The sequence below is a fragment of the Oryza brachyantha genome, chromosome 1 (assembly GCF_000231095.2).
Source record: "Oryza brachyantha chromosome 1, ObraRS2, whole genome shotgun sequence".
Classification (NCBI taxonomy): Eukaryota; Viridiplantae; Streptophyta; class Magnoliopsida; order Poales; family Poaceae; genus Oryza; species Oryza brachyantha.
Window position 1 is genome coordinate 19,984,581 of NC_023163.2, and position 26,347 is coordinate 20,010,927.

The following is a 26,347-nucleotide window of genomic DNA, read 5'->3' on the forward strand; positions in this document are numbered from 1 at the left end:
TATATGACCATTTCATCAGGTGATTAAAATTTCACTAGGAGTATATCTTTTTGAAAAAACGATCGAGGGGACATATTGTGTAGCTGAAGACGATATGCATGCATGATGGTTTTAGATCTGCGTGATTCGTACCGTGATGACGAGGAGCGTGTGGCAGCTTATGACGAGGAGCGTATTTGTACACAGCGGAATCAAATCAGTGAATCCAAAGTGCAGAATGGGATTTTGTCGGGGAGAAAAAGACAAGGCAACACCAGGCTCATGACACCGCCCGCGCGCGGTTCGCAGCTGTCTTTCTTTGTTGATATGACACCCTCCTCCTAGCTAGAGCATCAGTTTTCACAGTCGTTTGACCGATACTTTTGACAGATTCCATGTGCCTCAAGGCTGAGAAATGGTTAATCCATCTTGACGGCATGGGACCTTCAATCAAACATGTGGTCGTGAACTCGTGATAGATGGAGATAATAATCCTACCTCACATCGATCCTGAATGGATTGTCCAGTAATTAATTTAATTTCAGGGATACTAAGAGCAAGTTCAATAGTATAGCCAAGTACTAGCTTCAATTCATCTATAGCTAATCTAATAGCCAACTCATACAATAGCTACCTACAAAACATACATATATCACCATGTCCCACATGCCATACACATACTGTGTATTGGAGTCCGTGCTACAGCTAGATATAAATTAGTAGCCCACTTCTCTTCTCTTTCTTCTTATATCTTCTTATATTTATAGTTGGTTTATAGCATGCTATTGTACCTACTCTAACACGAGAGTTGTTTACAGAGCTAATTTACTGTATATCAATGCCAACATCATGATAAGTTACCGTGATATGTCCCTGTCGCTGATAAGATTCGGGCACTTGACAATCAATTTGTCCCCCAACCTTTCAACCTTTCTGTAAAACTGATGGACCACCAGCCATTTTCTCAAGCGCAGCGAGAAAGAAGAACAAAAGCTGGTGCGGAAATCATACCAAACACGTACCGCAGCTTTTCGCCTTTTGTAGCAGTTCAAAGCTTTTGAAAAAAACACCACAATATTGCTGCAGCTAGCTAGCTAGGTGCATGCTTTGCAAACAAGTTCCATGCAAATGCAAGTTCCCATGCAGCCACATGCACGTCCATCTACAGGCAAAGCTCCTTGCATCGGTGGTGTGCTAGCTGTTCCCATGAAACGCTCAGGCAACGCTACACTACAGCTGGTTTTGTCCCTAATCTCTAGCTAGACCCTTTGCTTTCTTGCTCATCGATCCTTGCCGACAACTTCTTCGAAGTGGTGGCAATGCAATCACCTGGGCCTGACACCCGGGACCATTCTTTTGGACGATGTCCTTGCCCACTATTGGCGCTAGTTTACACGCTCGATCATACTCGCTCAGCTCGTATGATTTTTCATGCGTGCATGCATGGCCGCATTTTGCACGGAGATCGCAACTCCTTTCGGAGAGATATGGTCCATGCATGCATCCTCCAATATTGTAGCTAGGGGCCGGTTTACAGAACGTCCTCAACAGTTCATCCATATCATCGTCTATTCTGAAAATAGAGAATGGAAAATATAAATTAAGTTTCAACAGAACGACTATCCTATCATCTATTTTTAGATGTCATTCATATTAGGAGAGAACCTTCATATTTGGATGATCTCTCTCTATCCTCCAAAGAGATATAGAGGATGTCCTATATGGATGATCTAGTGGGGTACAAAGAGATACGAAGGATGAAACTAGTTTAGATGATCATCCAAATGAAAATATGGATGACCAAATTTAGATGAGCCGTTGGGGATGCTCTCAGATGCAGATGGAGTGGAGGCCTTGTACGGCAAGATAATTATGTCATCGGGATATAGAATTGGCCCAAATGGGGTAGTAAATCAGTGGGGGTAGATGAGTACGTTTGGCTCATATAAGAGCAAGTTTAACAATAGGGCCAACCAATTGTTATAAATCTATCTTGGAGCGAATACGTAGGGGCATCCTCAATGTATGTAAAATTGTAAACTAAGTAGTTCATATATATATATATATAGAAGAGACCTATTATTTCTGTTTTTGTTGTTTCAATTTTCACTATGTATAAGATATCACGAGGGTGGCGAGGCACGCCAGGCGCCCTCCCATCGCAATAAATGAGGTGGTTGGGTAGTGACACCTCGCCTGCCGTAGAGTGGGCCCCACAGCAGGTGGCCTGGGTGCCGACAGGGGTAGGGAGCGGCCCGACTTCCAGAGGGCGCGCTATATTGTTGGGCCTGACCTCTCTTTTCCGGTGGTTTTAGTCAGTGGTCCCACCGTCGCCTTGCACTACTCAAGCTTAGTGGATAACCTCGGGCCCACTTCTCCGACACGTCCAAATCAAAAAGAAAAAAAGGAGAAAGAAAAAGAAAAAGAGGAAAACCTCACTTCTACCGATTTTAAAATTAATTTTTGGAGCAAAATTTTATACTCTACAATTTAAATTTAAATCTTGTTAATAATTTCTCTGTTCTAGAGATATTTTAGAATATTCTGGCGAACTTAAATTAAATTTAATTAATTCTTTTGAAAGATTTTTCCTAAGTCAATTATTATTAGATAATTTCTTTAGTGATTTAGACTTAGGACTTAGGATAGAAACTCAGGGTGTTGCAATCCATACCCATAGGATTCATTTCCATATCGAATATAGTACACATACACATAGGATTTATTTATGTCTAGGCTACGTATGTAGTACTTCATTGAGCTATATATGTGTGCATGATGTATCTCATACATATAACTCTAATAGATACAACAACTTAATATTTATACACGATTAGGCACAACTTTTGTTCTAAAATATATCATTAGTTTAAGATGTGATATATTATGGCACTACGAATATAGACGTGGCTTATATAATAATTGTATAAGCTAATCACATATTACATCTGTCTCATGATTAATGCATTTCTAAAATTTAATTTTATCCTATAAAGTGTATTTACATAATACTAGTTATCACATCAATCACATTATATATATACTAATTAACAAGGGGCATTGAAATCATTTTCTCCTCTAGCTAATTTACAATAAGGTAGTGGTAGAAATATATTTATATTGAAAAGGAGAGAATATTAGGTTGCTATATTTACAGACGTGGGAGAGAGTATGCATGTTTTCTTCCCTATCCGTGCTTCCCGGTCGATCGAGTTCACGGTTCACACCATGCGAATATGTTCTATGCTGTCGACTGCAACATCAAATCCCACGATCTGTTTCGACTGGCGTAGCTATTACTGTCAGCAGGTCAGGGCAGTAGACAACCGTTGTTGGCTCTAGTGGACAAATAGTTGATGGCTACAAAACGGCCGCCAATGTTGCCCTGGCCACCGCTGTCGCTAATACTAACTCCATTTCATAATATAAGTTTAATTTTTTTTATTTTAACGTTTGATTATTCGTCTTATTTAAAAATTTAGTATAAATATAAAAAATGACAAGTCATGCTTAAAGTCCTTTTGAGAATAAAGTAAATCACAAGCAAAATAAATGATATTTTCATAATTTTCTAAATAAGACAAATGATCAAACATTACAAGCAAAAAAAGTCAAACATCTTACATTATGAAACAGAGGGAGTAGCTATTACTACCTCCGGTCATTTATATATGACGTTTCTGACATGCAAATGAGCTATGGTTTGCCTACAATTCTTTGTCCTAACGACAAACATTGATGACTAGAGGGAGTATGTCCTAAAATAAAATTTCTTTAACTTTTCTTATTTATTTTAAAATAAATTTGTTTGTTGGGATCACTATATCAGATTTTTAAAAGTAGAGAACGAATGTAATAGAACTAGATAAAATGGAAAGAAATTGCATTTACATTCAATAAAATAAATGATATTTATTTCCTTTTCTTTTGTATTGATATGTGTAATATGAGTAAAACATAAAGTTATTTTGGATAGAGGGAATATATCTTATGTATAGCTTGTTTTTTCTTTCTTTATGAGTAAATTTCACACAACGATATATGGTTTGGCTCGACTATAAAAAAACTCATTTTCTTGATATGCATTAATTTATATTTAAAAATATTTATCTTTTAGTGAAGGTCGAGAGAAGTGTGGACGAGGACTTTAGGAGGGAGAGGAACCAACGTGGGGGAGAGGGCGCAATGGCTGGCCTCGGCAGGCAGCGAGGACATGTGCTTGCGTGGCTGCGTGGGAATGGAGGGTGGGTGGGGTGTGGGGATGGCATCAGGGTACATTATGAAAATGGCTATACATACATACGATGAAAACTCACGATCAACGCACGGTGCTAGGCAGTGCCGTACGTCCAACGCACTCAAACGCACCGCCCCGCTGTTTCAAATGGAGAGGTCCACCATCGCTCGCAGCTTCAAAACGGGACAGCGTGGGCGTCGTTTCATCGTACGAAAATCATGTATAGCACTGCTGGTTTACTATTGGGTCTAACTATTTGTATTTGGACTACTATTAGGTATCTATTACGGGGAACGCTTGGGTGCATTTTACTATTAGTATTATATCACCAATATCTCGTCTATTAATTTTAAAGGGTATTTTTATACTTTGATAATTATTTGATTTGTATTTGCTAATTATTTTATCGCTTGGAATATTATCTTAGTCAAGATCTGCATCGTCCAGCCGGTGACAGGCTCGCCAACAGGAGCATGACCCGCTGCCCCACACCACGCGCCACCTTCCGGCGGCAGGCTCGGACCCGCTGGGGGGGACAACGCCGGCGTGGTGCTAGGAGGGGGAAAGGCCGGAGGCAAAGATGGAAACCAGGGTAGGCATATGCGGCGGTGTGGAAGTCGGGATAGACGCGGTCGCGACGGTCGTATTAGGCACAGATAGGAAAAACCCAGTACAACCCACTTAGTATCACAATAGAAATGACGATATTACCATCTTAAATTTCACATAATATTGTTGGTAATATAATTTAATCATAATCATTTGGTAAAAATAATAAACGATGTGAATTAAATTATACTACAAGTATAATGCACCTAAAGCGGCCCCTTTATTATGGTGTTCAGATGAAATTAAGTGGTTTTATGTATTACAACTTTAACTACAGGCCCGACTTTGCATCTCTTTCACTCTCGGGGACTACTTACTTCTCTGCTATAGGCTCTATCTATACACCTAGGATTCATTTCCATATAGTATATGGTATGCAATACTTCGTCGAGTTGTATATATGTGTCGATATCCTATATAAGTAGACACAACTTCCTTCCTAAAATATATCATTTAATATTAAATGTGACACATCTTAGCACTACGAATAAAGACATGTCTTATATAATACTCTCATAAGCGAATTGCATGGTACATATGTCTCATGATAAGTGTATTTCTGAAATTAAAAGTTGTCCCATAAAGAGTGTATTTGTGGAATACTGGTTGCTACATGGATCAATCACCTCACATCCAAATTTCTCTATGTTTTACCATCACGTCTCTTACTCATACTATATTCTTATCTAATGAGAGACATTTAAAGCTGCTTTTATTCAAACTAATTTATAATAAAGTAGTGCCAGAATTATATTTATATTGGAAAGAAGGGATCGTTAAGTTGATATATTTTCAGACGTGCGAGAGAATATGTTTTCTTTCCACTCCGTTCTTCCCGGTCTGATAATACAAGGACTCCACAGTTCACACCATGCGAATATGTTCCACGCTGTCCACTGCAACATCAAATCCCACGATCTGTTTCAACCGGAGTTACAGTCAGCTGGTCGTGGCAGTAGACAACAGTTGTTGGCTCCAGTGGAAAAATAGTTGATGGCTACAAAACGGCCGCCAATGTTGCTTTGGTCACCGTGGTCGCCAACGCTTTTTTCCGTCCTAGAATAATACTATTCTTACTCCTCTTATTTGTTTTACAATAATATTATTTTTAGCGATAATCGTACCAGAGTTTTTTTAATAGAAAACGAATGTATTAGGACAAGATAAAGTGAAAAACAATTTATTAAGATTCGATAAAATAGAGGGTATTTTAGTTCTTTTTTGCTTTTGCATTGAAATGTGCAAGATGAGTAAAACATAAAATTATTTTGGGACATGTGGAGTATATCTTATTTATAGCTTTTTTTCGTTTTAAGTAAATTTCACACAACGATATATGGTTTGACTGAACTATAAAAAAAAACTATGATTGCATCACCAATTTGTCATAAAACAATATTTTAAAGGTCTCGCATCACAAAGCTATAGATTTACTGGTGAAATTATCGCTTAAAATCTAAAGTCTATCTTTATAATACGATGTTTTGATTATGTAGTTTTGTGAAAAAAATTGGTGCTGACACTATAGTTTTATCAGATGCCTCTTTAATTGTAGTTTAATCAAAATATTGTCGTTTTCTAAATTTTCTCTTTTTGCCGGAAGTTAATCCCAAATGTGACCTGCGACACTGCGAGTATAGAAGATCAGGGTTGATAATGGAAGATCTGAGACATCAAGGGAAGTTATCATAAGCCACAATAGACCCTAAAATAAATCATATAACTGCAGAACTGATGGAAGATGAAAATAAAATGTAGTAGTGAAGCGGTGCACCCTTCAAATAAACCATAAAAGGGGGCTAGCGGAGCCATCTTTAGGAATTGGAGACTCGTGAGCGAAATACGAATAAAGGTGAGATATGTAGCGGCACGACGTACGGGCGGACGATGGAGTATCTTTATGCTGGAGCTCGTTAAGACATGTCGTTTTAGTTGTCACATGTTTATATATGCTTAATCTTAGAAACCTGAGTCTTTATTATTTGCATTTTTCTATGACATAGTTACATATAAAAAATAATTTATAAGTAAAACTTGTATATGTATGTTCTTAATGTTAAAAGTTTAAATTTTAGTTTATAGGTATAAACCGAAGCGAAAGAATAAGACCGTCTAAGATTTGATGGTAGACTTCATGGGCCCTCCAATTTAAGGGGCACTGAGCGGTCGCTGGCCTTCAACGGGCCTGGGGCGCAGCATGTGATGTGCTGGTTTGGTTTATTTTCAAAATTTGCCGATGCACCGCGCTTTACGGCAAGAACTTTTCGAAAACAAATAAGAGTTATGTGTGCTGGTGTAAAATAGGGAATAGGGAATAGGGAATATTGAATAGAGTGATGACAATTGTTAATTTTATTGCCATGATTATTGTTTTCTTGGAGAGTGCCTGGCATTGGAATTTCAAAGAAAACAATCCATATGATCTTGTAGCTCAATTTTTCTTCTAAAAAAGGGAGAGACTAGATTCTTGCACTATTCTGTCATCCTCATCTTTTTACTTGTGCTTACTTATAAGCCAAAATTTGAATTTTTAACTTTAAATTTAGAGTTGATTTTGGTGTTTTTTTATCAAAATTTATTTTTCAGCCATTGTTTTTAGATCACTAAAAACACACATATAAAATTTCTATTCTTACATTATTTTTTATTTGTAAAGATGTAATTTGACTTTTTCAAAGAGAAAGCTAAACAATTGGGGCCTATGACAGAGTTTTGCCTTTTACTTGTGTATGTAGCTGGAGATAAACGTCTGTGTACGGGTAAATAGAAAAAAAATGTCAAATGTAAAGAAACATTCTCAGTTTCACTATAAATATCTTAAATGTTACATGAAAACAAAACTGCTTCAAACAATAAAAATTTGAACATACCTTCCAATGAGCTTTCCTCTAATTAACTAAAAGCCATCTGATATAACCTTAAGAAATATGGACAATTGCAAATTTACCACTAGTTTGAAACGTTATTACAAAACTGTCACTAAGAGATTAAAAAAATATCACTAGAACTGAATCCTTATGTTTTAGAAAAAACAAGTGATAAATTTGCAAATGGCCAAAGATATAAGGTACAGTGGAATCTCTTTCTATCACGTCTTGTTCATCAAAGCAAACAGATATTGCAGTACTGTCTGTAGCTAGGACGTACTAATTCCTGACTGCAACCTGAAACTAAGGCATTGTTTAGGTGGTGTTTAGGTATTGTTTAGTTTCCAAAATTTTTCCAAAAGCATCGCATCGAATATTTGGACACCTAAATAAATTATTAAACATAGATGAATAAAAAAACTAATTGCACAATTATAAAAGAAATCTTGAGACGAATCTTTTGAGCCTAATAAGCCCATGATTAGCCATAAGTGCTACAGTAACCAACATTTCCTAATGACGGATTAATTACGCTCAAAATATTCGTCTCGCGGTTTCTAGGATAGCCATGAAATTCGTTTTTGTATTCGTGTCCAAAAACTCCTTTCGATATCCGGTCAAACATTTGACGTGACACTTCTCCCAAAAATTTTCTCAATCTAAACACCACCTTAGTTTGCAAAAAAATTTTGCAAAAACATCACATCAAGTTTTCGGATACATATTTAAAGTATTAAACATAGTCTAATTACAAAACAAATTTCAGATTCCGGCTGGAAACCACAAGACGAATTTTTTGAGCCTAATTAATATGTCATTAGCATATGTTGGTTACTGTAGCACTTATGGCTAATCACTTTCTAATTAGGCTCAAAAGATTCGTCTCAAGATTTCTTCCGTAACTGTGCATTAGTTTTTTTATTTATCTATGTTTAATGTTTTATTTAGGTATTCAAAGATTTGATGTGATGTTTTTGGAAAAAAAAATTTAGGAACTAAACGAGGCCTTAGTTTGCAAATTTTTTTTTTAAAAACATCACATCAAAACTTTAAACACACAATTGAAGTATTAAACGTAGTGTAATTACAAAACAAATTTTAGATTCCGTCTAGAAACCGCAAGACGAATCTTTTGAGTCTAATTAATCCGTTATCAGCACATATTAGTTACTGTAGCACTTATGGCTAATCACGTCCTAATTAAGCTTAAAAGATTCGTCTCACTATTTTCTCCATAACTGTATAATTAGTTTTAATGTTTATATATATTTAATGCTTCATTTAGATGTCAAAAATCCGACGTGATGTTTTTGAACTAAACAGGGCATTATAATTTTACCAACATATCATTAGGTTCTGTTTAGTTCCTATTTTTTTCTCCAAAAACATCATATTGGATCTTTGACACCTAAAAGAAGCATTAAATATAGAAGAAACAACAAAACTAATTACATAGTTAGGGAGAAAATCGTGAAACGAATCTTTTAAGTCTAATTATCTCATGATTAGCTATAAGTACTACAGTAACTCACATGTGCTAATGACAGATTAATTGGGCTCAAAAGATTTGTCTCGTGGTTTCCAGACGAGCTATGAAATTTATTTTTTCATTCGTGTCTGAAAACCTATTTCGACATCCGATCAAACCTCCCACGCGACAACAAAAAAAATTTATTTCCCAAACTAAACATGGCGATTTCACAATCTAGGAAGTCCATTATAGTAAAAAAAAATTCCATTTGCTACCCTGTACCGTAGCAATATACAATCAGTGTTTGTGCGTATTAATTGTTTCGCATGGTGATTAAGTTTGCTATCAGCGAAACTTGTTCCTGTATCCCTATTGTTAATGTTATTCTCTTGTCTCGTAAAGACATATCTTCTCAATCGTTTTTAGGCTTAAAATGATACACCAAGGATGTAAATTAAGCCACATCATCTCAATTAGTTTTAGCCTTAGGATGATACATCGAGGGTGTAAATTGCATCTCTTCACATCATCTCAATTATTTTTAGCCTTTGGATAATTCATCAAGAGTATAAATTGCATCTCTTCTTTCAAAAGACACACCATTCAACTCAACCATTTATAACCTATGGATAATTGATAGCACAAAAAAATATAAACATATGAAAAAAAATCGTATAGTAGGTAAGAAAATTTTGTTAGAATTCATATCTGCTATATTATCACACAGTTCTTACGAAGCAACGCGCGGGGTATCCATCTAGTGTACATGTAGATGTCGGACATGAGCGAATTTGATAGAAACTGGACCAAGGGAGGATGGCTTAAAAAATTGCAATATGGGTAGAAAATACGGAAAAAGAAGAAATGTAGTAGCACATAATATTAATTTTTAATCTGGAAAGAACAGTATAATAGAATTATAGAAATAGGTAAGGCATCGAGTTATTGATAAAACTAAAGCATGCTGTGACTATTTCTCAGCACCTGTGACTAGCATCGATTAGGAAGGGATGATGGCCATACGCTATTTCTCAACATGGAGAATGTCAATGGTGTGTGAGGGATTCCTAATTATAGGAGGAATTGCAGGAGAGTTATGAAAGAACAAATGGGATTAACCATGGCCAATTGGGTCCAGCCATTGGTAGTGGTAGTTTCTAATGCAAAAATGACTTCACTGGTGCTGTAGCTTTTATGCTCATCTGTTTCAAACGGATGCAGGCATGCAGTGACATTGCGCAATAGTAGTATTATATAGATCTAACGGTTGCTATTGGAGTTTTAAGATTGACATAGTGGCTGAAATAAATAAGATGATGTGGCTGCACACAATCACGCTAGATAAATTTCGTCTTACTAATAGTTGTAACATAAATAGCGTTTGTTATCCATTTGGGTTAAAGATAAATTTTGACAAGTCTATAAAAAAACAAGTCATTTCAAAACTAACCTAGGCTATTTTGGCTTCAACCCAAACACAATTTTACCTTAGTAAGATTAGCTATATAAAAAACTTACCAACATTTAGCACTAACAAAAATCTGTAAGGTTAAATTTTGTCCAAACCAAACCGGTCCGTACTAATTGAGTTTGTTTGGAGGCTCTGCAATGGATAGAAAATAAATGTATGTTAAGTTGGTTTTCTACGTCATGATGAGTCTTCAAAAAACTGTACGTATATCACATATACCATACGTACGGTATGCCATATTCTGAATAGTAATATGTGTGAACAAATCTAAATAAACTAGTATTCCCTTCGTTTTATATTATAAGGCTTTCTGGTCTTGTCTAAATTTATTTATGTGCTAGTGAATCAGGACACATATATAAAATTATATATATTAATATATGGATCAATCTAGACAGCTGATAGCTGATGATAGCTGATAGGCTGATAATACTCCGGGCGATTTTGCATGTGGCGGACGGGAGGGAAAAAGAAAGTGGGGCGAGCGGCTGGGCTGGGCCGCGCAAACATCCGTCCACTGGGAGTCCCCCAACGGCTGGGCTATGCCAACTTGCAATCTGGAAGGCGGTGAATGCAGCTGTCGAATCGTTTTTAGGCCCTAATCAAACGGCTCAATCCGGCGGGGTTCGAACCTCCCCAAATCGGAGCGCCGACGCCGACCAAGAAAAAACCGTACCTCCGCCGCTCTCCCGGCGATGGAGGCGCCCGACGAGGAGTCCGGGCTGGCGCTCCCCGAGGGCGAGCGGATCCTGGAGGTGACCATCATCTCGGCGCAGGGGCTGAAGCCGCCCTCCGCCCTGCGGCGGCGGCTTCTGCAGGCGTACGCCGTGGCGTGGGTGGACGCCGCGCACAGGCTCCAGACGCGGGCGGACCGGGCGGGCGGGGTCGACCCGGAGTGGCACGAGCGCCTCCTCTTCCGCGTCCACGAGGCCGCGCTCGCCGACGACTCCCGCGCCGCCGTCACCGTCGAGATCTACGCCGCGCCCACCGGAGGCTGGCACATCGGGGGGGATTCCCTGGTCGGCTCCGCCCGCTTCCTGCTTGGCGACCACGGCCTCCTGTACCGACCCGTCGGGTCCCCGTCGATGTTCGCCGTCGGTGTACGCCGCCCCTCCGGCCGCGTCCACGGCCTCCTCAATTTGGCGGCCAGCCTCGTTGCCACGCCGCCGACTCCGGCCGCATCCCACGCTCTGCGCTCCTCCCCCGCCGTCTCCCTCAGCGGCCTCTCCGCCGCGCCCATCCCAGCAGGCCGCGTGCTCCGCGTCCTCAACCGCTCGTTCCCGACGCCCCCACCGTCTCCGACGGTTCTTACGCCCAACAAGCAGCAGATTGCAGCGAAGCCGTACAAGAAGAGCGCTGACAAGCAGGACGTTGCGGTGAAGCTGAACAATAATCGCGTGGATGACGGGAGCGATGAGGAGCGGGAGGTGTCCAGAGATACGGCCGGAGTGGTTTTTTGCGGGCCTTGTGTCTTACCATTACCAAGAAAGATCCACATAAGCCCCTCTGACGAGAACCTGCAGTCCTTTGCTCGCATCTTCTCTGGTGGAGTTGGCATTACCAAGCAGAGTCCTCGTCATTGAGGAGCCCAAGCAAACAATAGGTTCGCTTCTTTCAGTTGATTCCTTGTTGAGATAGTCTGTTTCTTCATGTGGATAATTAGTCTCTTAGCCATCTGAGTTGTATTATAGCATCTCTTGTTGTTACTGCAAATATATCACACCAATTTTGTGTGAGTCAACGGAATTATAGAATTATAGTGCCACAACGAATAGCGCATAATCCTTTTGTCATCTTCCATGCATAAAGAACCTCAATTTAAGTTTTGAAGATTTCATTTGAAGCAATTCTCAAAGCACTATATGAAATCTGAATATCATATTATTTCCATTCATCTAGATGTCATATATGGATATTTTCTTGTTGGTCAATATCAAATTTATTTGTGGCAGTGCTATCTTCTGAAGAATTGTCAATTTGGTTTATATGTGGGGCTGTTTAATTTCTTGATACTGCAGTTGTATTTAAAGTTGTTATCTTGGTTGAGTTGTAGTAGCATTGCGAGCTTAGATGCCATGGAAGTTTTAAATGACCTGTGAAAATATGAGCATGAGTATGATTATGATATTATTTTCATGTGAAATATGCAGCTGCTGTTCTTCTTTAAGCTGAACTTGTCCATACATGGGTCTTCATGTTTGTTCTATTGTTTTCCTGATGAATTATGTTATGTACAGATCAATGCATAATAACTAGAACATATATCGACCATTTTACAGTTTTAAGAGTCAATTTACCGGTGTTAATTAGTAATGTATATGTGGTCCTGGGGTAGAATTTAGGAACAGAAACTTTTAATTTACTATGAGGAACTATTCTTGGTAATTTTAATTGATGTGCTGTTTTGTTCACGGTACTAATCTTAGATTTAGTTTGAAGGGTGTGATGGTTTGGTTTAGTGGAAAGATCATAAACCTGATTGATCAGAATGCATATAACAATATTCTATGATTTGTTTTCTTTCTTTTGACAGATTAGTTCTATGACATACTAATGGCCTTTGAATTATTCTGAATGTTCCCTTGATGAAACATGAATGGATGGATAACAATTTTACAGAGTGCTGGAAGATTAATAAGTGGAAAGATAATATGAAACACAGGGTTGTCAAAACACAGGAATAGGAAAAGGTAGCAATGGAATGCCATGCTCATTGGATTCCTATGTGATTTCTAAACACAAGAAAGTTTCAAAACTGTCGAATGATTGACACATAGGAAAAGCGTAGCAACATAAGATACAAGAAGAAGAAAACATGAGGTGAAACCTCATACTAATTCTCCTCTAAAATTCCTCTACAATAGCCCATTCCATAAGAATTTCAAGGGAATGGATAGGAATCAATCCTTGGTTCCATAGGATTGTTTCCCTCATGATACGGATCCTCGAGACTTCCCTTACTTCAAATGGACCCAATAGAACCAGACCATTAGTGCACTAGAAACCTGATGCAAACAAGTCCATTGTAGCTTCTTCCAGATATGAATGTCTTCACTTCTTTTGTGAGAACAGAAAAGATATCAATAAGTACTGACTACTTGGTTTGCCTTTTGAAAGAGTTGGGTGTTTTGGAATGATTAGCATGGGCTTTTATATGGTTATTGTATTAGTTACCGTATTTGTTGTGACGTACAATAGTTGACAAAATGTTGAAGATGCAAGGAGCAGTTTAAGTTCAGGTTGATGCTATCAATGCATCTGGTTCTCTTGACAAAAGCTTAAGTTCTGTAATTTTGTTTGCATTCTTTCGTTGAGATAAGTTTACTGGGTTTAGCCCGATTTGCTCATTCTTTTATAGCTTCTGTCATAATTCTTGACACACAGAAAGCTTCTTTGTGATTATTTGGCATGTGATGGTTCTGATTTTCCAACAGGTATTTTTATCTCACTGATTGAATGCAGGGAATAAACACCACTTGCATTTTTTAGCTAATAACTATCATCTGGGTACCTAACTACCTGTGTGGTTGTTATTGTTTTCCTCTAAGTTTTAACGTTACAATCTGAACTAGAAAAATCTGATATTGTATAGGAGGGCCTTTATAGAACTGGGTTAAAATCACGCAGGCCATGTTCAGGGCCCAAATTCCAACTAGTTCCTTTAGCTAGTGACTATTTCTGTCTCGAGCCTGTTAAGTGGCTTATTTGTAGCCAAGGCTTTTGTTGGGCTCTGTGGTCTGCTGGCATTGTGGAGCATCTGTTTCCATGAAGTGTATCTATGCTGATTCAGAAATTATGTTCTTTGTCATTTTCTGTGTTATAAATGTTCATGTGTCTTTTTCGATGCACCAGAGTAAGACGGACACTGTTTTGATTAATTGACACCTCATGGAAAGTACTTGCAATGTTATGTTACTTTCTAAACCGAATCGTGTATACTTGCTTAAATTGCTATGAATTATTCTTGTTGCTTCCGGTGTTCCATTGGAAACATTTAAGGATCATGGCATATACAGTAAGAGGTAAACTGCTGTTAATTATAATGTAAAATTTTCTGGAGGATATCCAAAGTTCAAACTGTGAATCTTAGAAAACACCTGGTTTTCACCAGTAATAGGATATAGCCTTGGGTGGACATATACGTATGCAGTTTTTAAACCATTTTGACAGTCCTTCATATCTTGATATTTTGGCCTCTTCGGAACATAGGAATTTTATAGGATTTTTAGAGAAAATAATTCAATTCCTGTAATTTTCCTTCAAAATTCCTCCAAAACGAAGAGATAATTTATGCATCGAAGTGTAGCGTCAATCCGTCGAGCATGACAATACTGTGTTAACATCTTCGACAATGATTTTGCGGCCTATTTACGCGTGAGCGGGTGATGCTTTCTAGTGTATGATCAATCCTCTCGAAGACAATACCATTCAGGTTTTCAAAAACCATATGCATTCTTGACTCTTCAGCAAGAGGATACTAGTAAGCAATAAACTCATGATGTTAGGCCATTTAATAAAGAGTGAAGTGCACCAGCGGTCTTTAAACTTATGTGCATGTGTCATTTAGGTCTCTGAACTCTCAAAATGTATTTTTTGAGTCTCCGAACTTGTCCAGGGGTGTCATATAGGTCCAAACGGGCTCTGACCCACTCTATCCACTAACGTGGCATGCCAGTGGCACCTACAAGAAGGGAGAGAAAAGAATAAAGATGAGAGAGAGGTACTGATATGTGGGACCCACATGGCCCCACCAATACGTAGGCACCACCGTGACATGCCACGTCAGCGGATAGAGTGGGTCAGAGCCCGTTTGGACCTATATGATACCCCTGAACAAGTTCGGGGACCTAAAAATACATTTTGAGAGTTCAGGGACCTAGATGACACATACACACAAGTTTAGAGACCGCTGGTACACTTCACTCTTTAATAAATTTAGGTTTGCCAGGATGGCTTTGCCATTCTCACGGTCCTGTATGGAGGGGTGCCACCAAACTATCCAAGATGCCATTTTTACTGTACACCTAACGGTGGTTTCTTCACCATCGCCATCCTCCATTCTAAAGTCGCCATTATAGTTCCCATCAGTTAGTTGGTCGTATGTGCGATTTCTGCTCTCCAAAATCTGCCTGCTTTCAGTGGTAGGATCCTATGTTCTGATTTAGCCTGTTCCCTCGTATATTTGTTTTCCTGTTCACTCATATTGCTTTACAATGACTTAGTACCGAGTAGGGTAAACTGTTTGACAGTTCAGAACTGAAAAGGGCCACTTGCGGCCGTCAGATTTACGTGGAACTCGCTGTTCGTTTGCTTATTGCGCTTATTGGACACTGCATAATTCTCTAAAAGGTAGTCATAAAGAAGTACTTGATGATTGTGACCTTACATCAATGGCCACACACACACACCGTGTATCTCCTTTTTATTTTTTTCCTGTACTTTACCGTCTCCCCTTCTTCCAATTGCGATCCACACAATCCTGACTCAAGTTGCTCCACCGACGTAACATGTCACGGGTGATTGTTTGCTTTTTCTTTTCATATGACATATTTATAAATGAAAAATAATTGATGAATAACTTCTATATACGTATTCTTAATGATCTATAAGTTTAGGCTGAAAAATAAAATTTAGTGAAAAAAATCTCAAAGATAATTCTAAATTTTATATTAAAAACTCAAATTATAACTTATAACTCAGAAGCGAAAATATGCGGGTGGCCTGAATTCTTTTTTCAACGCCCCAACTGGTTGATTTGGATCCCATTCGTTCCCTCTCCTTTACAGGGAGAACCAACGCACTTCTTTTTTTCCTCTCTCGCTCTCTCAACTTTTCAAGTGCAATGCTGGAGAAGATTTCTTCGGCGGCTGCGAGCACGAAGCACCTCACAAATTGTTCCAATATTCCATTCCACACTTGGGGGCATATTGGTATGATCCTGTCGCTTTAGATGCTGCCCATTTGTAAAAAAAAACACGCCGTATCAGTAGACGAGCTACTTGTCCTTTAATTACAGGCTCCTCCTTTCCTTTCGATGCGTTTGCATATACGGTATACATTGTACTAGATTCCATGGAACATAGCAAAAAGGTAGCTGCTGCTTTGGAGGCATAATTGAGGAGAGGAGAGGAGATGGGTAGAGGAGCTTCGTATGGAGTTGAAAAATGTTTTAGGACAGGTGGTGATGCGAACGTGTTGTGTGTGATGCCGCAAGTGGAAAGATTAGCACAGATGTGGCAAGCAAAGCGTTCATATGGTCTGCTTTTCCGGGTAGGTAATATGGCGTTGCTAGGTGCGGCGGTAGATGTCCAAGGGGAAGGGGAAGGAGCACAAGGAGGAGCAGCCGCTTCTAGTGGCCTTGCCACTCACTGGCTCACTGCCCCCGGAGTCCTCTTTTCCTCTCCACCATGCACCTCCTCCCTCCCATGTTTCAAGGTAAACTCGTCGCGGTGGTTTTCATGCCCTGTGCATACTGTCAAGGAAGATGTGCTTAATTAAAGTATTTGGTGTCTTGCAACTCGAGTGATTTGTATCAGTTGTGGGAATGAGAGGTTAATACGTGGCAAAATACCTGATTGTGTTTCTTCCCTAGAAGCTAATGTTCTGATCGATGCTAACATGTGCTTAAGGATTTGTAGGGTGTGGTGTCTATGTGTGGGGTGTCCCTCCATTCTACATCTACTTAGGCTAATTTTAATGCTCAATTTCACTACACAGTTTCCAAAATAGCTAACTCATTGAAACGATATATTGAACAACTAGCAATGTTTTATTATACCATTTTCAAAGCTAAATAAAATATTTAATTACTACTGAAAGTTTGATTGCATGAAACGCCTCAAGTCCCTTAATGCGAGTTTTATTGCGTTACCGGGGACTTGGTAACGGTGTCCAAACATTTCATGGCAATGGAACGAATTCCCTCTCTCTTCTTATAGTTATATGCAAATTTTTCCTTTTGTGCTGATGTGTCACCTAATTAATGTGTATAACATCTCCACAAAACCCTCATTAAGACTAGCCTTACAGATGGAAAATTGGAAACTACCACTGTACTTCTCTGTTTCAAAAACTCAAAATGTAGTTGTCTATCACAAACATATCATAGTAATTCGAGAATCGATTTTTATGATTAGGATGTGTCACATTGTATACTAAGTAGATGTACTTTTAAAACAGAGAGATGACCGATCATATTTGTAGCTTATTTTTAGATAGAGAATATACACAATCAAATAATATCATATTGTTAAGAGCAATTTTACAATCTTTAAGAAGGTACCAAGAGATACCACTGTTTTCTATATAAATTGTAGTACCTCTTGTACCGATACCTCATGATACATCCTTAAATATAGGAAAAATGCTCTATTGTTAAATGTTTCAATACACGTATATAAAGCTGCACATGCATGTCCATTTTACGAGTGGTCAGTGATTTTCTCGCATCTTAAAGTAAATCAACTTCTGATTAGATAGATGTTTTTTCCTTGGTCGTAGGGTGTAATCTTTCCGCAAATTTTTGCCTTGCGCCCTCGCCGACAGTAAAAAGCACGCGAAAGCATGATCGCCTCGTTGGCTCATTGCCCTTTACACGATCATCCTCGTCGATGTGGCTGCGTTCATGCACGAGAAAATCCGCCCGACATTGAGCTCTCTCCCTTCCGCCGTTCCGCGTACCGGATGCATACTTGGAAACACCGTGCTTGCCTGTTTACATGATCTTTTCTGCGACGAGTGCCTGTGTCCTGAACACCTCGCTCGCTGTCCGTCCTAGCTGTAGCTGCTAGCGTGTACCTAAAGCTGGGTCTCATGTCTCCAGGACATGCCATGGCATGACATGGCTGCTGGTGCTGGATTGCTGCCATCGAGAGAGGCCTGACGGTGTTGTTACTCTGAAACAGCGTGGTGACTGCTGCTGGATTGCTGCCATCGAGAGATAGAGAGAGAGGGTCTGAGTCAGCCTCGGCTGAGAGGTCACTGTGTAAGGTCTCCAGGCCTCCAGCTAGTTACTGTGTGGGCGTTCAGAGAGAGACCGTGGTGCTGTTGCATCCGCGTCGCTCTAGTTGATCGCGTTGAAGTTTAGGCCTTGTTTAGCTCTCAAAAAGTTTTTTAAAAAACATCCTATTAAATTTTTGGATATCTAAATAAAGCATTAAATATAGATGAGCCAAAAAATTAATTGCATAGTTATGGAGACGAATCTTTTGAGCCTAATTATAGCCCATGATTAGCCATAAGTGCTACAGTAGTCAACATGTGCTAATGACAGATTAATTAGTCTCAAAAGATTTGTCTCGCGGTTTCTAGGCTAGCCATGAAATTTGTTTTTTCATTCGTGTCCGAAAACCCCTTCCGACATCCGGTCAAACATTTGACGTGACACTTCTCCCAAAAATTTTCTCAATCTAAAGGGGGGGGACGGCCCTCAGTGCATGCGAGGTTATGTGGCCATTCCATTGGGCTAAGCTGTTTGGTCATTTTCAGGATCATGTTCAATCAATCTCCATTCAACGTATCTAAAGGCAAAAGGAAAGAAAGAGGAAGAGAAAGAGGAAAAAAAAAAGAGAAGTCAATCGAGTTGTTTGCATCCTGGAGGACCAAGTGTCGGCAAGCCATGTATCGGTAGCTAGCACGCCCCCGCTTGCGATCGCTTCGACTTTAAGCTCACTCCCTGGTATTTTTGACACTCAAAGTGAGCGCGAGGAGGAAGAAGAAACAAGAAGCAAAGGTAAAGAAAAAAGAACATGAGTGAGTGTGTGTGTGTGTGTGAGAGTGTGAGCCCCCCTCCCCCACGCGAACGATACAAAAACCCGTGTGCCACGACGTGCGCATGCACGCACGCACGCGTACGTGCACCCTCGTTTTTATTCCCCGTGTAATAATCGAGAGCCCCCCCGTCAACCACCGCGTGCATCCGGATATACACCGCACTCGGTGCTCCGGAACCCGGACAGTATCGCCCAGGAAAAAAAAAAAGAACCGATTTTTTTCACGTGGCGTTACACCGTACACGGACGCAGTGCGCGGGGGCGCGCGCGCGCAACACGCGCAAAACCCAATTTTTGCGGGGAGCAGCGAAAACGGCGTGCGCAGGACCAGCGCCGACGGCGACGGGTCGACCGATCGACCATGTGAAGAAGGACGGACGGACGCGCGCAACCAAAAAGGCCGGGGAAAAAAAAGAAACGGGGGAGCCAAAATAGCACGAGCGCGCGGCGCGTGCATGTGACCGGCCGGCCGTGCTGCCGCTGCGACGGTGACGCACGGCGTCACGGCAGCGACCAGCCAGCGAGCCATCAGCCCAGGCAGGCAGGCAGCTATGGAGTACATAGATAGCTGTAGATGTAGGAGTGGTACTAGTGGGTGTGGTCAGCCAGCCAGACAGACAGCGGCGGCATGCAGGGGGGAGGGCAGAGCGCAGCTAGAGATAGATAGGGAGGGGCGCGGGGGGCCCCGCCCCTCGGCGCGGCCTGCGACGCTGCGTGCTGCTGCTACTACTCTACGGCGGGTACGAAACCGACCGAAGATGTGGAATTGTGGATTGCAACATTGCTTCTTCCGTCGCTTAAAAGAAGAGTCCGTGGTAGTCTCTACACTACTTTGGAATACATATAAAAGTTCTGAAATTGTCTTGATTTCTGACGCTGGTTAGCGATAAGAGATTTGCTTTTGGCAGCGTTTGAATGAGGAGATAAGTTAACTTATCTATGGCACGGAAAACGTAGCAATAGATTAGTACATAATTAATTAATTATTAATTATTTAAAAAATATAAAATAGATTAATATGATTTTTTAAAACAACTTTTCTATAGAAATTTTTTATAAAAAATATATCGTTTAGCAGTTCGGGAAGCGTGCGCGCAGAAAACAAGGGGTAAGTTAACTTGGAGGGAGGAAACGAACGCGGCCCTTGTCTAAAAAAAATATCTTGAGGTATCCAATCGTTTTTCATCATTAAATCTAACTGAATATTACACCGTTAAATCCAACGATCAGAAATAATTTGGTACCGCAGTTGCAAATTGACGTGTCATCTCACATCATGCAATCCATAATACTCTTAATTTACAGCTCAGCGTAAACATGCACATACGCAATGATAGATAAATATGAATGCATGCAAATATATGCACAGTAAGAACTCCTAGACCTACCGGACTTTAACATAGAACTAAATACGTGTTCGAGGGTTTCTTCCAACAACAAAAAAACGTCAAATTAATCTACGGAAGCAAGCTGCTCGCGATGCGCTTGCGCCTGCTGCGGCAGTGCGGGCGACGTGGATTTACCGGAGAGCAGCAGCAGCCGGCCAATCTCGTAGGACACGTACGCGTCGATGCAGGCGTAGGCAACTTGCTCCTTCGTGAGCGCCCGTAGAGCCCAGTTGCTCATCGTGACGTGCTTCGGTTTCTCCACGCGGGCGCCCATCACCGTGAGCGCCAGGGCCTTCAGCCCGACGCTTGCCAGCTCCGGTCGGCCGAGCGCCTCCGCCGCGGCGTGTCTAAGGTCCACCGCGTTGGTGACCGTCAGGTTGTAGTCCATGGCCAGCCGCGTCACGTCGCCGTCCACCCCAACACCGAAGAAGCGGACGTCCGGGTCGGAGAGGAGGTAGACGAGCTCGCGTGGGCATCCGCTGGCTCGGTAGATCTGGAAGACGAGGCACCGACGGCCGATGCAGAGCTGGAGCACGGCGACCTTGTAACACCTGCGGCCATTGCGATCGCGGCACTCCCTCCACTCGGTGTCGATACCGACCATGAGGCCCTCCTCGTGAGTCTCCCGAGCGATCTCCTTGATAAACTCAGCGGCGTGGTAAGGCGACGCGGTGACGGTGGTGCGGATCGGCGTGGGGTCATCCTTCATGAATACGTCGGTGTGGTATGTCTCAGGAGGACGAGGACGACGAGGATTGCGAGGCTGAGGAGATGGGCAACTGCCTTCCATTGCTAGACGACGTTGTTTTGTAAGGCTTTTTTTTTCCCCCCTAGTCCTCAATGCATACACGTGGATGAAAAAAAAAAGAATAACACCGCGCTGCACTTTTATAACAGCATACTACGCCCGGGTACGAAACGGAGCGTGCCCACGTGCTGCTTCAACACAAACTACAACTCGTACGCGTACGGGTATGTGTTAGAGTACATACGGTTAGAGATAATAGAGTCCAACAGAAACTCTAGAGATAAAGATAAAATCCTAAAGATATACGATAGAATATTTATCTTGTATTCTAAGTTTCTATCTCCTATATACCCTATAAATATACCCACGAGAGTCAGTATAATACATAACAGAATACAACAGATTAGATTATAGTTTTCTCTCCTATCTAATATTTTCCACGAAACGAAACCGAGCGTGCCGTAGAGATAGATAGATGGTCCACCGAGCGAGACGCGCGCGGCACGGCATGGCGCGTTGCTTTTTTCCCCGTCCATGACTCGCTCTCGCAGCTCGATCCGCCGGCGCCGCATGCGAATTTGCTCGCAGACGCGCGTCGCGGGCCGCCGGGGCCGGGTCGCGCGCCCGCGCGCGCGAGCGATGGATCGCCCTTTATTTTCTCTCCCCCCAGTTTGCCCGCTATAAATAAATCCGAACGGCCTCTTCTTCTCAAAGCCGCCAACCCGCCCCCCCGCTCCGTTACCCACCGAGCCGCCGCCGGCTAGGCGACGGGCCACGGGCCTTCTCCCCCCTCGACTCCTCCCGCCCCGCGCCGGCGCCCTCCTGGTTCCCTTCTCCGGCAATCTTCTGCCTCCGGCCCTCTGTCGGCGACGCGGGAGGCTATCCAAGTACGGGCCCTCTTGATCCTCTCCATCCACTCGATTTCCTTTTTTCTTTAGAGAGAAAAAAAAACTCGGTTCCTTTTTCTGTGATGAGAATGTGGGATTTGCCATCTTGGTCGAATGTTCGAGCTGTGGATTGTGCGCCGCGTTTGGTATTTTGGTTCTTGTTTGATAATTTTTTTTTGCTTCGTCTCTGAACATTCCGAGGCTTCTTGGAAAGCTCTGAACTGGATTAACTTCGGTTTGTTCGGTTCAGTATGATTTCTCAGGGTTTATTTGGTAGATTGATAGGATACAACAATTTTTATACCGATTAACCTTATAAAAAATGACGATAAACTGGGCAAAAATATGAGGAAACGCTGTAATGGGTCCATTGCCATGAGTAACATAATGCGCTCCAATTGTGCGAGAGCAGGCAAACCATTTCAACATGAATACTACAGAAGATTGAACAAACAATATTAATATTCCATATTGTTTACAATATTATAATTGAATTGTGCTGCAATGTTAACTGACATAGTTCGGTACTTACAAAATAAATGGCCTAGGATTATCAGTACTCACCTACGGCTCCGTATGATTCTCCCAATAGGTAATAGTAACTTCCTGTTCTTCTGATCATAGGTGTTAAACATTAACCAAGATTTTTCTACATTCTGAAGATTGAACAAACAATATTTGGTAGATTGATGGAAAAAAAACGATTTTTATACCGATTAAACCTTATAAAAATGATGATGAACTGGAAAAGATTTAGGGAACGCTGTAATGGGTCCATTGCCATGAGTAACATAATGTGCTCCAATTGTGCGAGAGCATGCAAACCATTTCAACATGAGTAGTACAGAAGATTGAACAAACAATATTAGTATATAGTACCATATTGTTTACAATATAGAATTGTGCTGCAATATTAACTGACATAAGTTCGGTACTTACAAAATAAATGGCCTAGGATTATCAGTACTCACCTACGGCTTCGTATGATTCTCCCAATAGGTAATAGTAACTTCCTGTTCTTCTGATCATAGGTATCAAACATTAACCAAGATTTTTCTTAAAAGTTAAAATGTCAGATTTAATTAGTTTATGCTCCCAAGTTCATTATGTTTTCCATGTATTTGTTTGTTGATAAATAATCTTTGCAACTATCTTGTAAGAATATATCCCTTTTATTCAGGTCATCTCTGCTGCATGCCTGACGACTGGTATCATGGAGGACAATTCATCATGGACCGCTCTCTCAATTGGTCACATTAGAATATCTGCATTCAATTTCGGAATTGTTTCTGAGGATACCAACGAAGGCAAAGAAATTCCACTCTCATTGGATGTTGTTGTTCCTGATGATATCCTGGAGAGAATTTTCACATTTTTGCCGATAGTAAGCATGATAAGGTCAACAGCAGTATGCAGAAGATGGTATGACATTATCTACTCAAGCAGGTTTCTTTGGACCCACATGTTGCCTCAGAGGCCATGGTACTTCATGTTCACCTCTAATGAAAGTGCTGATGGGTATGCATATGATCCAATTCTCCGTAAATGGTATGATTTAGAGCTTCCATGCATTGAGAAGAGCAGTTGCTTTGTCTCTTCTTCATGCGGATTAGTTTGTTTTATGGATAATGACAATAGGAATGCCATTTCTGTATCAAATCCTATCACAAAAGATTGTAAGAGAATTTTGGAGCCCCCCGGTTCAAAGTTTCCAGACTACAGTACAATTGCCATAAAGGTAGATCGTTCTTCTCATACTTACACCATTACATTGGCAAAATCCAAGCAAATTCCTGATGATTATGTCCGATGGCATTTCTCTTTATACAAGTATGACTCGCGTAGTACTTTGTGGGTAACTGTGGTGGACGAGGTGTTCATTGGTTGGAGAGGGGGTGATGATAGTGTGATATGTGATGGAGTATTGTACTGTTTAATTCACTCCACTGGCATTCTTGGTAATGTTGATCCGCGTCATAGCATTGTCATCTATGACCTTATTGATGGGCCGTCTAAGGCATCACTAATGCAATCGTCAATCCCAGTACCGTGTTTTCTCACCTGTGGACGTCTGGTTAACTTGAGGGAGAAACTGGTTATGGTTGGTGGGATTGCAAAACACAACAGACCTGACATCATTAAAGGAATTGGGATATGGGAACTTCACAACAAACAATGGGAAGAGGTAGGTCGAATGCCTCATAAACTCTTTCAAGGATTTGGTGAATTTGATGATGTATTTGCTAGCAGTGGCACAGATGACCTTATTTATATCCAAAGCTATGGCGCAACTGCTTTGCTTACTTTTGATATGAAGCAGAAGCAGTGGAAGTGGTCAGCAAAATGCCCTGTGAGCAAAAGATTTCCTCTCCAGCTTTTCACTGGCTTTTGCTTTGAGCCTCGTCTAGATATTACCACTTAATTGTAATACTCTGTGCCTTTGCCTTCCAATGGAATCAGGTTGGCAATCTTAGTCTTTGTGAATATATGCATGCTTCGTTAGATTGTTGCTTGTCATTCGTCCTGATGGTTTAATCTTCAGTATGTAGATCTATCTCTCTGTTAAAAAATGTGGCTTCTATATTCGTGAAAAAGAGTGCATCCATCTATGTCATTTATCAGGTTTATCTGAATTCTCCAGTTCAGCCAATCACTGCCTTGACAAAAGCTGCATACAGTGTCAATGCTTGATGCAGCAGGCTTAGCACCCATGCATATAAGTGAACGAGCGATTGTCCTTGCAGCATGGTTAGACAGATACTGTAAGATTTGCAGCGCCTTAATTATGCAAACTGTCTTTTCATTGCGCAACTTCCTACTACTTATATATATATATATGTGATATCTAACTTTTGTCCTTTGCGGTCTCAAGCGACAAGTTCAACTGTATGCATTTTGTTTCTTGCGATACTTCATCAATGATGGGCCTACCCATCTGAAGCTGCTGCTCCGGAACAGCTTGCACACTGGACGTACCAGGCGATTGAAAGCCGTTTCTCTGAACACTGACCAGTCACCAGCTGATTTTGTAGAATCATCATGGGCCAAAATCCAGGTTTCCACTTGTAGGACCTGGCCCATCCTTCACTGTCCGTCCCTGAAACCGCCATGACTCTGCGTGCGTGATGCAAGTAAAGCCAGAGAGGCCATTGATGAGATTCCAGCTCGTCACAGCTCTCTCTGTATGTAGTGCTCAGCTGTGGCATTCATAGTTCAGCCGTCTCAGCGTTTCTCAGAATGGTGTCACGCGCTCATGCTCTGCATATGATTTTGTTTTGTTGCCTTGCAGTTTGCACAGTTCTCTCTCACAATATTTTTTTTTGGCCGTTTTAAACTTGTTAGCTCACTCTAGGTATGGGCACCATGCCACCATGATATATTTGATATGGGGCCAAATTGTATGATGCTTTTCTTTCCTAACCTTTACCTCAGCTCTGATTTGTTTCCCTGTTCTGTTCTGTGTGGTGTTTTAACCAGAGTACCGCCAGTCAGATGTGGCCTACCTTACAGGTTTGTAATCGTTTTTGTTCGCTAAGAAATCATTAATCTCCTATTGCTTGCTTGCTGGTCTTATCAGCTGTCACAGACAAGCCCTTTGGCTTGTAGTCCTCTAAACTGTTGTCCACGTTAATCCAAATCAGACGCTATGAGGTGATTTTTTTTGTCTAGATGAACACAACGATGAACGTGCCTGTGCAGTGTGTACACTGTACAGCCATCAGGACCAGCTTTGATGCTAGGCTATTGTTTCTAAACATGGAGTTCTTCAGCGGGAATAGTCATGGAATTGTTCTTATCTCGACATTGTTATTGGCATGGTGTTTCCTTTCTGGATGCTTTGCCTGTAGAGAGCAAAGATGAAATACCCGATTTACTTGTGTTTGAACCTTCTCCGCTTTCCAGTTTCATCGTACTACCA

General features: G+C 41.0%; 3 protein-coding genes across 4 annotated transcripts; 2 read left to right on the plus strand and 1 right to left on the minus strand.

The window, feature by feature from the left end:
• Positions 1-11,103: 11,103 nt before the first annotated feature.
• Positions 11,104-12,542, plus strand: LOC102708206. Its single transcript, XM_040519919.1, has one exon. The coding sequence runs from the start codon at positions 11,330-11,332 to the stop codon at positions 12,215-12,217; it is 888 nt and encodes a 295-aa protein (XP_040375853.1). The 5' UTR covers positions 11,104-11,329; the 3' UTR covers positions 12,218-12,542.
• An 8,315-nt stretch (positions 12,543-20,857) lies between these two features.
• Positions 20,858-21,583, minus strand: LOC102708490 (Werner Syndrome-like exonuclease). The gene has a single exon (XM_006646103.3). It carries the CDS (start codon positions 21,581-21,583, stop codon positions 20,858-20,860), a length of 726 nt encoding a protein of 241 aa, XP_006646166.1.
• Positions 21,584-22,248: 665 nt separating this feature from the next.
• On the plus strand, positions 22,249-25,984 carry LOC102716262 (F-box/kelch-repeat protein At3g61590). 2 transcript variants are annotated; one of them, XR_001549476.2, is made up of 3 exons: positions 22,249-22,428; positions 23,609-25,190; positions 25,301-25,984. XR_001549476.2 is itself a non-coding variant. In XM_015832873.2 (2 exons), the coding sequence occupies exon 2, from the start codon at positions 23,642-23,644 to the stop codon at positions 24,848-24,850; it is 1,209 nt and encodes a 402-aa protein (XP_015688359.1). In that variant the 5' UTR covers positions 22,249-22,428; positions 23,609-23,641; the 3' UTR covers positions 24,851-25,262. The 2 variants fall into 2 exon arrangements, 1 of the variants encoding a protein (XP_015688359.1); XM_015832873.2 differs by lacking the exon at positions 25,301-25,984 and having other exon boundaries at positions 23,609-25,262.
• Positions 25,985-26,347: the final 363 nt, after the last annotated feature.

What these genes read in the sequence shown, in the direction of transcription:
- LOC102708206 (XM_040519919.1), top strand. Translation starts at nt 11,330, where the DNA reads ATGGAGGCGCCCGACGAGGAGTCCGGGCTGGCGCTCCCCGAGGGCGAG.
- LOC102708490 (XM_006646103.3), bottom strand. Translation starts at nt 21,583, where the DNA reads ATGGAAGGCAGTTGCCCATCTCCTCAGCCTCGCAATCCTCGTCGTCCT.
- LOC102716262 (XM_015832873.2), top strand. Translation starts at nt 23,642, where the DNA reads ATGGAGGACAATTCATCATGGACCGCTCTCTCAATTGGTCACATTAGA.